This window comes from Chrysemys picta, chromosome 8, assembly GCF_011386835.1.
Source record: "Chrysemys picta bellii isolate R12L10 chromosome 8, ASM1138683v2, whole genome shotgun sequence".
Lineage (NCBI taxonomy): Eukaryota > Metazoa > Chordata > Testudines > Emydidae > Chrysemys > Chrysemys picta.
The window spans coordinates 24899541-24914997 of record NC_088798.1 but is presented as its reverse complement, the minus strand read 5'-3'; the positions used below and the strand labels follow the sequence as shown (position 1 = coordinate 24914997).

The 15457-nt window shown below is 37.9% G+C and overlaps 1 protein-coding gene across 20 annotated transcripts in view; it reads left to right on the top strand.

Moving 5' to 3' along the window:
* USP33 (ubiquitin specific peptidase 33) overlaps nt 1-15457 on the top strand; it is an 84126-nt gene that overhangs the window by 56182 nt on the left and 12487 nt on the right. For 9 of the 20 annotated variants that reach the window (XR_010589996.1, XM_005302379.5, XM_065555460.1 and 6 more), the window contains 9 exons: nt 170-282; nt 1915-2087; nt 2180-2274; nt 2952-2985; nt 5073-5118; nt 6401-6581; nt 8461-8587; nt 10117-10286; nt 12207-12288. Coding sequence is in view for 12 of the 20 variants with exons in the window: in XM_005302379.5 (XP_005302436.2) it covers nt 170-282; nt 1915-2087; nt 2180-2274; nt 2952-2985; nt 5073-5118; nt 6401-6581; nt 8461-8587; nt 10117-10286; nt 12207-12288 (1021 nt within the window). In the remaining 8 variants the exon portion in view is untranslated. Of the gene's footprint in view, nt 1-169; nt 283-1914; nt 2088-2179; nt 2275-2951; nt 2986-5072; nt 5119-6400; nt 6582-8460; nt 8588-9691; nt 9807-10116; nt 10359-12206; nt 12289-15457 lie in introns of those variants that run through there. The other 11 variants (XR_010589995.1, XR_010589997.1, XM_065555456.1 and 8 more) reach the window with 6 other exon arrangements.

Below are 15457 nucleotides of genomic sequence, written 5' to 3'. Positions count from 1 at the left end.
AGATAATGGGGAAAGGGAATTAGTTCCTTTATCTCAATCCTGAAAAGAGGTGGCACATACTCATTTAATCATGTCATTTTAAAAATGGATTCAGGCAAAGCAGAATCAAAGGTTACACACTGTTCATGAACCCTCTTTAACCATTTTTATTTTTGTCTTTTTATATTAGTTCCAACTGTATCTTCTCCAAAAAAGAAGAAATACAAGAAATACAGGAGTGTCATATCTGACATATTTGATGGGACCATCATAAGCTCAGTGCAGTGCCTGACTTGTGATAGGGTGAGTGTAGGAAGATGTTCTAACATGAATGTGATGTTCATTTTTATATTAAAATATACAGAGTTAATTTCAGTCATTTTACTTTTACATGTGTAATCTTTCTCTTGGGATTTGGCCCCTTTCTGAGTTCTGCAGCTGTTACGTCTCCTCAATTTAATTTCTCAGTCCCTGATAGTAACTGTTGCAACCCTTCTTTAATATAGACTCTTCCCTCTCATTTGGGAATAGAGCATAAGTCCAACTGAAACTCAACAAAATTGTGGGTGTTAGTTTGCAACCAAGTTTTTTTCCCCAAGTGCAGCAAAGTTTTCTTTTTCTTCCTCTTCCCTTCCACTGTCCAGGAAGTTCCAACTATTGGTTATAAACTAGCTGAACAGCTCTGTTACCTTGCTTAGACACACAGCAAGGTGTGTGTTCAGGTGAAGGCTACAGTTTCTTTTCCTATGGTATTATGGCTAACCAAGGACTGTGGTGTCTACATGCTGTCGGTCACAGATTGCCAATATCATTCAGAACTGCTCATTCAGTTATTTTTACATTAAGCTATGAGGTGCCTCTTTTCAATTCTTTTGTTTTTAAATAAGAATAAAAGCTGTGTTGGGGAAGGAGAAATCCTTTGCCCATGAAAAGCAGTTCATGGCAGAAGAATGGAACCCAATATGGAGGAGGAATCTTCTATGTCTACAACTTCATTTAGAAGAAAATCCAATCATGTTTAGCCTGACTTCCTAACACACACAGATTCCTTAAGGAAAACTGCCTTGTAATCTAAAACAGTCTAACTATTGCATCAGATTAGAAAAGGCAGTCATTAAGTGTTTTTAATTATCTGGAATATAGAAAAGAGTAGCTAGTCATACTGTTTCAAGAGCCTCATCGTGCAAGTTTGGGCTGAGAAAATTCAGGTCTCATTAAAAACATTTAACATTTGATTTTTCAAAGTGGTTTGAAGTCCTAGTATGACTTATGAAGCTCAGCTTCCTGCTGGAAAGTGTGATGTTCTTTAGTAAAAATGGCAGCCCCCACTGAAGAAAGCGAGTCCCATTTGTTCATAGTGCCACTTAAATAGTAGCAGGTAATTAAAAAAACTTCTAAAAATGATCCTTAGCAAATATTTACTTCTAAGTTTATTATAACAAACCACTTCAGTTTCCTTTAAAAATAGCCCCAAAAGTCAGAAGCTCATTCTTATTTGGAGGGGGAGGATTGTTTCTAAGTAAAACACCATGAACATCATTTGAATAATGTTTGGTAGAACTAGCACGCATGAGAGCCATCTGTGAAAAGCTCTGTAATGCTAACATCACCACTACCATGGAATAAACCAGCTGGGGTTTATAAAAGAGCCATTGTTACTTCTTTAGCTATAAAAGTATCACCTGGTGCAATGTTCTTCAAAAGACTGGTTTTATGACCCAAATCCATTTAATTGATAATTGAGAGATTGCCATCTAGTGGAATTTTAGGAATAAAACACTGAATCTTTAGTTAGCAGTCACTCTTTTGATCAAACTTCTCAAGATCATAAAATAAAGTTACAAAACACTGTGGTGTACTTGACAAAATTAGAAGTGATTGCCTATTTCTTTTAACAAAAGCCTAATTTTCCTCCCTACTTTATTTTTTGCATAGGTATCTGTTACCCTGGAGACTTTTCAGGATCTGTCATTGCCTATTCCAGGTAAGGAAGACCTTGCCAAACTGCATTCTGCAAGTCATCAGACTTCTCTAGTCAAGGCAGGGTCGTGTGGTGAAGCATATGCTCCCCAGGGGTGGATAGCATTTTTTGTGGAGTACTTTAAAAGGTAAGTGATTCTCTTTGTAGTGCTTAGATTTCAAAATTGCGGTTTCTGCTCTACTGGCAGAACATTTGTGTTTTCTGTCAATGATGTTTCAGGTTTGTTGTCTCATGTGTTCCTAGCTGGTTTTGGGGTCCAATAGTAACCTTACAAGATTGTCTTGCTGCCTTTTTCGCCAGAGATGAGCTCAAGGGTAAGCCACTTTTTAAAATATGTCTAATGTGCCTTCTTTTTAAAACAAGATAAATAGATGAGGTATTTTAATTTTGCTTTTTTTTAATTGAACCAAAGCACACATCAGACTTTAAAAATATTCCTGATCATAGGATGCACTTTTTAATTTTTTTTAATAAACCACTATTGACACGGATTTTGAAGCAAGAATTTTCACATAAGTTTTCTTGTAAATATCCAATAATTGAATTTCTCTTAATGAAATAAAATCAGATGGCGTTCAGGACATTTTCAGTCTAAATTTGGGAATTTGCTCCTTTCTTGCCTTTTAAACTGTGTACTGCTTCCCTTTTATTTTAAAATGATTAAATAACCCAACATAATCCAGAATATATTTTTAATGTTTGGGAGCATAAACCCTAAGAAAACCAAATCATACATTTGCTCATTGAAATACTAAACTTTCTCCATAGGAATCCAAAGTCTTCGGACACTGAATGAAAACATTTAACCTGAAAAATAAATTATCCCTGAAATTACAATGACACAATCAAAGCAGTAGAAAAGTATAATAGCTATTGTAAATTACAATTATAATCAATAAAGTATAGTGAATACCTTGAAGAATAATTGCTTGTGTTTAGAGAATAATGGTTGTGTTTCTCTTCCCCCCCCCCTTCCCCCCAATATCTGCAGGTGATAACATGTACAGTTGTGAAAAGTGTAAAAAGTAAGTCATGTTTTACCTTAAGTTTGCTTTGATAAGCCTTGGTCTTGATCAGCACATTAACTGTTGCTGCAAAAGTTGAATGTGTGGAAATAAATGCAACATACAGTGACTTTCATAGATGAGAATCCTGTATTTTTGGTACAATGACATTTTTTGATGAGCAGCTTTTTGTTATATGAGCTTGTACAATACCTGTCAAAAGTCTAGAAGCAATAAAAGTGTGTCAGACAGGAAATGCTTTAGGGATGAGTCAACCATATTCGGATTATGACGGGATCAACGGGGTGCAGCCTGGGACTGCACTGTGGGACGACTGTGCCCCCTTAACTCTCCAGCCTGGGCTGTCTCTCACAATGTTTTCCCTGTGACAAGGAGCAAACCCCTCCAGGCACTGTTATCACTCAGCACAACCACATACGGAGCCTCACACCCAGCTAGATTGCATGAATGCTTCCAGAGTCACTCATGAATATCACAGAGAAAGGCACCAGCCAAATCCCCCCCAGCTTTGTACTTCGGGAATACCGTCTTGCACTGTTCAAGACCTTTTCTTGAGCAATGCAAGTTTATTAATTGTTTCACCTCTTGAAATGGAAAGTGGACATACACCAGCCTTTGTGAACCTGAGCAGATTTACCAAGCACTTCAGGCAAACTCACTAAATAAACAATAAAACGAGTGTATTGATTATAAAAGAGAGATTATAAGTGATAGGCAAAAAGTCAGTGGTCACCAAAATAAAATAAAATAAAATATAAGCATGCAGTCTAAACCTTAACCCTTATCACACTAGACCGTATTTAGATCAAGCAATGTTCTCACCCCATTGGATCTTAGTCCTTAATATACAGGTTTGTCTCTTAAACCTGGGCCAGTCTCCTCTGTTGAAATCATCAGTCTTCTCAGCATCCTTGTTCTTTGCAGCATAGGTGGGTGGAGGAGAAAAGGCAAAGCATGGGGCCCCTGTGTTCTGTTTTATATCCTTAGTCCATGTGTTTGGAGAACATAAGTCCAGGCATGTGTGGTGGGGATTGCTGAGTCACAAGGTAAGGTTGAGGAATTCCCCTGGTGTGGCCTTGTGCAAGTGAGTCATTGCATTGTAGCTCCCTTGCTGGACAATGGCTGTTAATGGTTGTTAACCAATGCCGAGGCGGGTGTTGATCTCCCTGGTTATTGTCTTTGGGGAGCTAGTATCTGGGTGCTTCCCAAACCCACAGCAAATTTTAGTGGCAATCGTACAACACAATTCTCATAACTTCATATGCATTAATGAGAGAGATATTTAGATGGAACAGTGGGTTTCAGCAGATCATAACCTTTCCCATGATACCTTACAAGGCATGCTTTTTATGCAATATCAAAATTACATACAAATGAAGAATATGGGGGTTATAGGGCTCGCTCCTGGGGTGTAGTATCACAGGGATTATAAAGAAATATTTCATCTAAATGTATAGCAACCCTTTGTATTACTGTAAGATAAATCCTTAATTGTTAATGCAGTCTAAATGATGATGTTTTATCAAAATAAAGGAACGTAACACTGTCAGACTCTTAACAGTTGTTGCTGTTATACATAACGCTGTTTTCTTGTACAAGCATCATAGTACAATTTAAGTAAATATAGTATGGGGCCAGTAAAATACAGAGGACCTTGAAGAATATTCATAGCCTTCAGTGGAAATGGAGTGCATATTAGCACTCCATTCTAATTATTTATTGATACTCTGCTGCAGTTAAATAATCTTGAAAAATGAACTTATTTAGCAAAAACTGCAATTCAGCCATAATTTGCTTTCACAAAGTTTGAATGCTAAATCTTTTCCCCCATACTAAGAAAATCCATTGGCTAGATAGAACTGGTAGACATGTACATAGTTACTGCTTTGAATTCTTCAGTGGAACAGATTTTCTCTGCTTCAAGATTTCATTATTCATATCACTTTTGCTACAGTAAGTCTAGTCTGCATTCCAGAAATATTTCAGGTTTACTAATGTAACACGCAACTCTTCGTCATGTTTTTGCTGAGTTGGCAGAGGAGGTGAAACATTTATAGAACTAAATGATGTTTTTCTTCTTTGCTTAGGTTAAGGAATGGAGTGAAATTCTGCAAAGTGCAAAACTTTCCTGAGGTATTGAAATCACACACCTTTTAAAAATGTTTCTTCTGAATGATTGGGAATGTGACAAGGTTAATGAGTTGCACAGAAAGTAGATTGTGTCTTGAATGTTAAAAAATTAAAATGTAGCAGCATACTTGCATTCCTAAAAAAAGAAAGAAAAAAAAAAAAGGTTCGCATCTAGTCACATTTGGTCAGGTACTTTACAAGAAAGTGAACAACAGTTAAAATGAAAGGTAAAGTTAGAAGGGGAAAAAAATGTTTTTCCTACAGTCCTGTAGCCATCCTGTGGAATTCACTTCTGCTGGAGATCATAGAGTTAAATACTGTGCTGAGCTGGAAATGTTTCTGACTTGTTAGGTTTGTAGCTATGCATGCTAAAGGTAATCAAATCTTATGCTTCAGAGCATCAGCTGATGACTCCAAGAATTGTGAAGGAATTTGATCCTGGTTACAGCCTTGCACAAATAGTTAAATGCAGTTGGGGAAGAGCTTTGTCCTTCATTGAAGCATTAGGTTTTGGCAACTGCTCAGTGCTAGCCTTAGGATTTTTGCAGGATCAGTAAGATGATTTTTGGGGGGAAATCCCAAATGCAACTAATTTAAAATAAATGTGGAGGGTCCTGAGGCTGCCATCATCTGCCTCCGACTGCAGAAGAAATTAATTCCAGCTGCTTGTACTGGGGCCATAGGAGTCTCTAATGGTATGTCTATACCAGGGTCAGCAACCTTTCAGAAGTGTTGTGCCGAGTCTTCATTTATTCACTCTAATTTAAGGTTTCGTGTGCCAGTCATACAATTTAACGTTTTTAGAAGGTCTCTTTCTATAAGTCTATAATACATAACTAAACTATTGTTGTATGTAAAGTAAATAAGGTTTTTAAAATGTTTAAGAAGCTTCATTTAAATTCAATTAAAATGCAGAGCCCCCTGGACGGGTGGCCAGGACCCGGACAGTGTGAGTGCCACTGAAAATCAGCTCGCGTGCCGCCTTCGGCACACGTGCCATAGGTTGCCTACCCCTGGTCTATACCTACCAGATCTGCAGGCAGCGATCGATCTAGCAGGCAGCGATCGGTCAATTTATCGCGTCTAGTCTAGACGCGATAAATCGATTCCCAAGTGCTCTCCCGTCGACTCCTGTACACCACGGCCGCGAGAGGCGCAGGCGGAGTCGACGGAGGAGCGGCAGCAGTCGACTCACCGCGGTTAAGACACGACGGTAAGTTGATCTAAAGGGCCTCTGCAGTATAGTTTCTAAGTTCTAAATTAAGTCTGTCAATCCTTCTTACAGATATTGTGCATTCATCTCAAAAGATTCAGACATGAGCTCATGTTTTCCACAAAAATTGGTACCCATGTATCCTTTCCCCTGGAAGGACTTGATCTTCAGCCTTTCGTTGCTAAGGACAGTCCAGCTCAGATTGTGACATATGATCTCTTGTCTGTCATCTGCCACCATGGAACTGCCAGCAGTAAGTATAGGTTTGTTGTTTCAGAATGCAAACATAGTGACAGATGTTCATGGCACACTTTATTTTATGTAAGTAGATGTGGGATTAAGGGTACCATTAAGATTTACTGGTCTGAAAGGTAAATATGGACAATGGTGGTAGTAATATTAATTCCAAAATTGACTAGTCTTACTGTTGATTGAAGCCAGAAGCTAGTACATGTTCTGTTTGATTATTTGTTTTTTAAAATGAGTTATGGCATACATTTTGGAATGTTATTTAGGAGTTTTGTACAATTTGAAGAAGAATGAATCAACCAGTCTTATGAATTAAAAAATAGTACTTACAAAAACCTCTCTAGTTAACCATCCTGCTGTTGTCTGCTACATAAATTCAAGTACACAGTATGAATAATGATGCAATATAAAGGACTGCTCATCCCAGCTAGTGACACCACAAGCAAATATAATGTGAATAATAAAATAAGCTCCTCCGTCCACAAAGATCTGTGGTGAAAAGATGGACTTCGTGCATGTCCAGAAAATTAGCTGATTTTTACTCTCCTTGTCAAAGGGGAGTGCACTGCCAATTCCCCTTGTGGAGAATATTCTGCCAGTAGTTCCTCCTTGTTTGTCTGAAAGAGTTCCAATGCCTCTGTTATAAACTCTGGCAACATGGTGTGGGAAGAGAGGCAATTTCTCACATAAGGCCCTGAACATCTAAGACATAGATTTAACAGTAAATGCTTTCAGTTCTATCCTGAAATGTATTGGCATCTAATGAAGATCCAAGAGCTCTGGTTGTAATGTGCTTCCTAATGATGCCCAAATCAGTCAAGGAGACGTAGCATTCCTTTCTACAGTAGAACCTCAGAGTTATGAATACCAGAGTTATGAACTGACCAGTCAATCACACATCTCATTTGGAACTGGAAGTACTGTACACAATCATGCCACAGCAGAGACCCCCCCCCAAAAAGACACACATAGTATAGTACCATGTTAAACATAAATTACTAAAAAAAAAGGGGAAACAGCATTTTTCTTCTGCATAATACAGCTTTTAAACTTTACTGAGTTAATGTTCATTTGTAAACTTTTGAAATAACAAACATACTGTGTTCGTAACTCTGAACAAAAATCTCAATTCCCAAGATGTTTGTAACTCTGGGGTTCTATTATAGTTAGTTTCCATGTTATTCTCAAGAGTCAGAGACCAGGAAAAAAAAGTAGGGTGCATTCAGTCAGAAATGGGAGTCAAAATAGCTCAAGAATAGATTCTGTAGTGGGTCCCAAAGACAAGGACCTTATTGTTTAGGTCAAATTGTTTCATCTTATTCTTCCCTAAATGCTGCCTCCCTTTCAGATCAAGGGCAGGTATACGATTATCACAACTGTAGGTGCTCTGTATTTTAAGAAACAACCTGAGCCTAAATGTGAATAGTAACCAAGATGCAAATTAGGAATCTTGAGATGCTGAACAGTAGAACATGGTTCCTATTTCATGCAGGTACATGGTTGCTTTTAGAGAATGTGAAAATCTAGACAGAGATGTTCCTTTGACTAAAATAACGTACTAAATGGACTGTTTTGAACATCATGACCCAGAGCAGAGTATTCATATTGCTCAGAAATCAGTCAAACTAAAGATCACTTGGAGAGCAGAGCATATGTTGAAAGAACATAACCATGTCTGCCTTTAGCTGGTGGGAATGGAACAAAAAGCTGATCTTAGATTTATAAGGAACTTAAACCAAATTTATATAGTAAAAGTTCCTTTCATTAATACCATTAAAAATATGTGATGAAAAGATGTCCAATTTTCTGTATTCTTCACCTGTTACCTATATTGTTCATAGCCGCACATTTCACTGTACAGTCTCTAATACTTCTTACTCTAGGTGGACATTATATAGCTTATTGTCGAAACAATTTAAATAATCTGTGGTATGAATTTGATGATCAGAGTGTCACAGAAGTACCAGAATCCACTGTACAGAATGCAGAAGCTTATGTTCTCTTCTACAGGTAAGAAAGTGAATAAAAGGAGAAAGTTCAGTGTCTGTATAAACCTTGTTCAAATAAATGAATCACTTGTGAGCTGTTGGCCATTTGGCACCCAGCTTTTTAAATTAGGTTGCTAAATAAATTTTGTAAGACATTTGGAATTGGGGACGGGAGGTTGGGTCAGTCAGACACTCAGCTGTTGGCAAGAGACCCTGTAATTCAGATAGAACTAATGTCAAGTATGTGTCACCACAGAATCAACTATGCTGGAGAAATGCTTTTATTTTATAATAGCCCTCAGAAGACACATTAATAATGCATAGCAATTTCAGTATAAGAAAAAAGGAGACTCTGCTCTTCTGAAGAAGGCAGTAATGCAGGAGAGCTACCATAGAGGAAAGGCTTCAAGAAGACTTGTTCTAATGTGATATTGAGAGGAGCACTAGATGCCACCGTGGAGATGCTTTGCTTTGATTTAATAAAAATGCTTTGCCACCAATTTATTTTTTGTTGTAACAATTACAAGTGAAATTGCTTGAATGTTTAAATGCTTATAAAACTTCAGAATAAAGGCACGGAGGTGGATCAGAACATTATTTCTGCAGATTTAAGATAATGAAAACTCAGTGAGATTACTAGAACTTGAAGAGTCTTAGAACTGGTAATTAAGATTGCCTCATTTTTATTCAGAGGAGGATGCACACAGGGAGGATTCTGCACACAGACAGACTGAGATTGTTAGAGCTATAAAGGGAGTTGAGGAAACTCTTTAGCAGCTGGGAACTGGAACAACAGGGGTTTTACTGTGTCCTTATTTTGCTGTGTCCTGGTCTTTTCCTGAAACTCAGACAACGTAAAGGAGACACCTGCTATTACCATCTTCAATCTCTGTCACTTTTATACTTGGAACTGTACATGCAATTAGACTCTTATCTTTCAACTGTTTTACAACTATTAAATTATTCTGTTCTTAAGCGTTACATTCTTTATACTGATATCTAGTTTTAATTAGCAAAGGATGTGTGTTTGCTACTGGAAGTTGAATACTGAGTCTTGCAGAAATAAGTTACAATAGAATTGCACAGATGAGTAGATACAGTCTGATAATATTTTTGTCTTTGCTAGAAGCACAAGATACAAGCTGCTGGCCAAGATATTCTGGGTCAGACCAATGACCATGACTGCTTCTGTGTTCCTTTTAGGAATAGACCATATTGTCAAAAAGAACACTGTGCTTATTGTGAGCAAATACTTCAAAATTAGAATACAAACTCAAGCATGTGGAATATTTATATTTTGGTAGTACACATTAAAATTCAGATCCTTTATTTAAATGGGTGTCTTTTCTATTGGTTGTTTTAACGTGAATTAAAATTATTTAATGGTATAGTAATGGGATATTTTTAATTGGGCTTTTAGGTGTATTAAATGTAATGACCCAGAAATTCAGTGAAGGAAAAAGTTGGTTTCCAAACCAGTGTTCAGAGTAAATCAGCACCACACATAAGGATACATCCTGTGCTTAATGCTTTTTTTTATTTATATAATAGGAAGAGCAACGAAGAAGCACGAAGAGAGAGACAGAGGGTATCAAGTCTGTTGACTATGATGGAACCAAGTCTCCTGCAGTTCTATATTTCTCGACAGTGGCTGAATAAATTCAAGACTTTTGCTGAGCCAGGACCTATTTCTAATAATGATTTCCTCTGTATGCATGGAGGTGAGACTGCTAATGTTTTATGAAGTACCAGTAAAAGAGAACATCTACCTTTGAGGATGAAGACTTATTTCACTGGCCAGCAGGGAATTTTTTAAAATACAGGAACTTGTATGTAATCAGTTTCTTATTCTTTACTCTTATCAGTTACCCAGAAGCCAAGGTTATTTATTATCTTGTCATCACTTCTGGTTAGGGACCTACTTTAGGTGTTTTACATTCAAGATCTGACCACAGAGTGTAATTCCACAAAAAGTGTATATAATAATTTATCCTCAGTGTGCATGTTTTTACATAGCACCCTAATATGGTCTGCACGTTTTCAAAACATTTACATAGATTTTTTGTTGTTTTATACCTTTGATTACGTAGTTATATTCCCCTAATAATTGTTTGGACTAAGACCTTGTAACATAAATCCTTGTCACAACTACACACTGAGGATAACAATCCCAGGAACCCAGATATGATAGGTCACAACAGGGAATCCAACATGAAAACAATAATGATCAAGGCAACTTTCTTGCATGTTTTGTACACAAGTTATAAATTGTCCTTCCTCTGCTAGACATTAGTGAAAACTGTGTTTTGTGATGTCACCCTTGTTTGGGCATCTGTCTTTCTAAGCAACCACCATGCAATATCCAGCACCCTCTCCCATGTAACCACATGCAAAAGAGAAAATACTGTACCTGTGGTCATTTGTAGGGTGTATGTGTGCAGTAGGAGAACCTGAGCCTACGAGAACCCAATGGATCTATAGCACCACCTTCTCATTGCTCAGGGCTGCTACAGATGCCACTGTCAAGATTAGGACATAAATGGTCTGATCTAGTGGTTGGATCGGGGTCAGGAGTCAGGCTGGGTCAGATACCAAGAGGTCAGAGGCAGACACAAGCCAGAGAGCAAAATCGAGAGTCAGGTGTCACGAGGCAGGCAGGGTCAGGTTACCAGGAGATCAGCAGTATGAACAGGTATTGCTGAGGAAGCAGCCCTAAGTAGGGTGAAAGCAGTTGTATGGACAATTTCCTGTTGCTGTGCTGGGTTTAAATAGGAGCTGTGAACCAATTGGGACCCCTGTTGGTCCACCAATCAGTTTCCAGGATTGGGGTCTTCTATCAGAGTTTGGCTCCTTTTCTGACAACAGGTGGCAGGTTGGAACTTACTAGTGTCAAAGAGTCCTGTGGACCAGCGTTCAAGACCTGCTGTCCCTTACATCCACAGATGCATCATCCTCGCTAGTTTTCCCCACAGGGAGAGGCTTGGATGCTGTGCATGTACAATAACTGTTTATAGTACATCGTGTTTGCACAGTAGTAGGAGCAACAGCAAATGAAACTTCATTGTCCATAATCCCCATAGCCTTTCTTCTGTTCCCCCTCTTCCTGAATTTTCATTATCTATAAGCCTCTTTGTGGACTTCTAGAAAGCTTGAAGACAACAAATGAGCTTTACTGAGTAATGAGTGGAATAGAATTTGGTAAGTCACAATCAATGGCTTTTATATGAGTAATCCAGAAACTCTTAAGTAACAATTTTAAATTACAATTTAATCCATCATTTAAAAAAACATTTTACAACCAGCATTCTTAAAAGAAGCCTTTACAATCAATCCATTTCTGCTTTCAAATATGTCTGATTTAAATCTTTGATATGATTCCTTTCAGCTTTTCCAGTAAAATGTTCAGCCACATCTTAAAGAGAGTGGGGCCTCTTTTAAGAGACTGCTCTTGAGTTGGTACTTTGACGGATCATTTAAAACAACATTTACTATATTATATCTTATATTTTTATTTGAATTGGTCAAAAGGTGGTTCATGACTTAGAGACCTTTAAAACATTAGTTATCTCTTTCCCTAACTCTATGTAGAATAGCCACCCAAAAAAAAAAAAATGTAGCAAGACCTTTTTCTTCTTTTATAGGTGTTCTTCCACATAAAGCTGGTTTTATAGAGGACTTGGTTGTAATGCTACCTCAGAACATATGGGATACCCTATATAGCAGGTAACTGACACTGCTCTGCGCTGTGGTTTGAGAGCCAGCATTTGTGATAAGTCGTAAGTTCACAAATCTTAGGGTTAGTGTTTAAAAATGGAATTCCTTCTCTCAGCTTTGTATCCGGGAGTGCAAGGTGCAGACTTAGGAAATTTGCTTTGTACAAGACAGCCCAAGTAAATGGTGTTGCCAATAACTGGGGTATCATACCAATAAATGCTCTATATATATTCTTCTACAAAATAATAAAGGATGTCAGCAAAACATGCTTTGCCAGAGGTATTTTGAAGGAACTGTGCATCACAGCTTCCTACCTATAGAAAGAGCTTGCTTTTTCTCCCTTGGTTTTGTCTTTTTTGCCTCAGTCAGAATTATTTCAAAATAACTTACTTCTGAGGGTTCTCCGTAATTACTCTGCACTCCTCTAGCAGGTTGAGTTTGTGTGCCTCCTGAAGGAGTGACCCTTGTAAGGCCCAATCCTTTTTAAAGCAACAAAGTTTCATGGGAGCCCCATTGAGGTCAGTGAGGACTCTGTTGCCCATTACACATTCCAAGAATTTTTATCTTTTAAATCCCAGGCATCTGAGCATGAAAGCTCAGGCAGGGGTGTAATGATTTGTAGCTAGCCCCAAGCAAAAAATGGAAATGTGTTCCTACATCCCCACCACCCAGCTTCTTCCCACTTCTCTATGTAGCTTGTCTTTTCACCACACCTAACCCATATAAGCAGTATCTCTCTCTGCCCCCGCAGAACTTGCCAGTGCCTCCCAAAGTCTCTCTTGCTCACCACCCCCCACCCCAATAGACACCCGTTTCCATGCTCGTCATTCTCCTCCCAGTCGAGGAAGGGTTCACTCCTCAAGTAATTTTTTAGAGTTCCTACAGAGATACCGGGAATTACTCTTTTACCTCCATATTGAAGGCCAGGGGAGGAAATATGACCTCATAGTTCTTATTGCCCTTCCCACTGACTAACCAATAGTGATTAAGGCCACTAACCACCCCCACACCAAGTTCAACAACCAGAATTAGACCAAAGTATAACAGCTCTTAGGAAACTGAACTTTACTCTTCAAAAACACAAGAAAGTTACAGATCTTTTGAAAATACCATGTTCTGAGACATGCCCCTCCCATGTCTGTTCTTATCCTTACTGCAAATCAGGGGTCTTGTCAGCATTTCATGCTAGGCAGAGAGTACCTGCTGCCTTCTCTCTCTACAGCGGTAGTCAATTATTTTTTGTCAAGGCCCAAATTTCTTGGTCAAGGTATAGTCAAGGTGCAGCTGCCAGAGGAAAAAAATAATGATGATGATAAAAAGACGTTTTCAGGATCCATCAAAAGCGTCTGGCAGTCTGGATTTGGCGCATGGTCCAGCTAGTGACTACCTCTGCTCTACAGCTTGGTGGGGCAGTCTTTCCATGCTAATCTAAAAGGCTTCTTTAGCGTAAGAAAACTGAAATTCTTATTGCAAATGAAGTTAAATTTCACCCATCAAAAACTACATTAAAAAACTGTTCAGATTTTTGTTGTGGAACCAAGTAAAGGTAGAATTAAGCCTGTTTGGGACCAAACTGCCTTCAGTACTTTCAGAGGACTTGTCTACATACAAGTTTCACTGGTTTAACTAATCAGCTTAAAATCACAGTTTTAGGCCAGGTCTGTACCAGCAAACCCTTCTAGTATAGAGACAGTTTATACCAGCAAAATAAGCAATAACAACCAAAGCACATTTATGCCAGTATAACTACATCTACATGAGGCTGTTGTCAGTATAGAAATGTAATAAAAAAAATCACACCTCTAACTAACATTGCTATCCCTGCAAAAGTTTCTGTTGTAGACCTGGCTTTAGTTAAACCAGTGTAACTTGTATGCAGAGCAGACCAGAGAGTAAACAAGTCCTATTCTATAGAGGTACTTGTTAGAGCTGAGCAGAAATTGGCATTTCCATTCTGTGGGAAATTCTGACATTTCAGCATTTGTTTTCATCCTGAAATGAGATGAAAATTTGAAATTTCAGCATTTGGTTTTCATCCTGAAATGAGATGGAAATTTGAAATTTCAAATTTATCTGCAGAAGAGAAATTCTGAAAAACTTGTGTATGGAAATGTCAAAATATTTTGATCAAAACAAATCATTTCAACATTCCCCAAATCAGAATGCTTTGTTTTGGGTTGTTGGGATGTGCTGAAATGCTTTGTTTCAAGTAACTTCAACATTAACCTGCATTTTATCGTTGTGGTGCATTGCCTTAGGGGAGTTGTAGTTGGGGAGCCTGATATCCCATGCGCCCCTATGTGGCCACATTCCTGGCTAGACTAGATCTCCCATAATGCTCTGAGTCATATGATACCCATGACCATGCAGCTCAGTGAGAGGGAAATCAGTGCATTGCCTTATGGGAGTTACAGTTCTCCAGGGAAACCAGTCTATAGGCAAGAATGTGGGCCAGAGTTACAAATCTAATAAGACGCTGTGCCATGATAGGGAAATACTATGTTTTGTTGAATTAAAAATATTAAATATTCCATTTTGGGTTAACCATTACCAAATTAAATATTTCATTTTGATATTTCTAAGAAGAAATCAATTTTGTGGGAAAAATCAATATTTTTCCATGCAAAATTGAAATTTTCTAGAAATTGCATTTTCTCTCAGGAAATAATTGACAGAAAATTACTGACTAGCTCTCGTTCTTATGCTGCACTCATCTCTGTATCCAAGTGCCTTCCAATTTAAGCAACATGGCTAACATTTGTCATGTGGTATTTGTTCTCTCATCCTCTCCCTGGTGTTGAGGTGTCCTTTTGAGTAAAGTGCTAAAGAGTGTACATGTGGTGCTCTCATGAATCTAAATTTCCTGAAGAAGAAGAATGCTCTTAGTGGGTGCATTTCCCTTTTATTTTTAATAAACAATATAATTAGCATATGATCTAGTTCAGTCGAAAATATATATCGGCAGAGAATGTAGTTCAAAATCTAAAATGTGATCTTATAAAGTATTGTTTAGTGCATGAGCTAAAACAAGACTCTCACTGATTTGAATGCATCTATGAAGTTTGATGCGTGATAAGAGACAAAAATCTGAGTGGGTACAATATCTTATTGTAATGAAATAACTCAATTTTAATTTAAACAAAATGATATTTTTATATCTTAAAGGATAATATCCTCA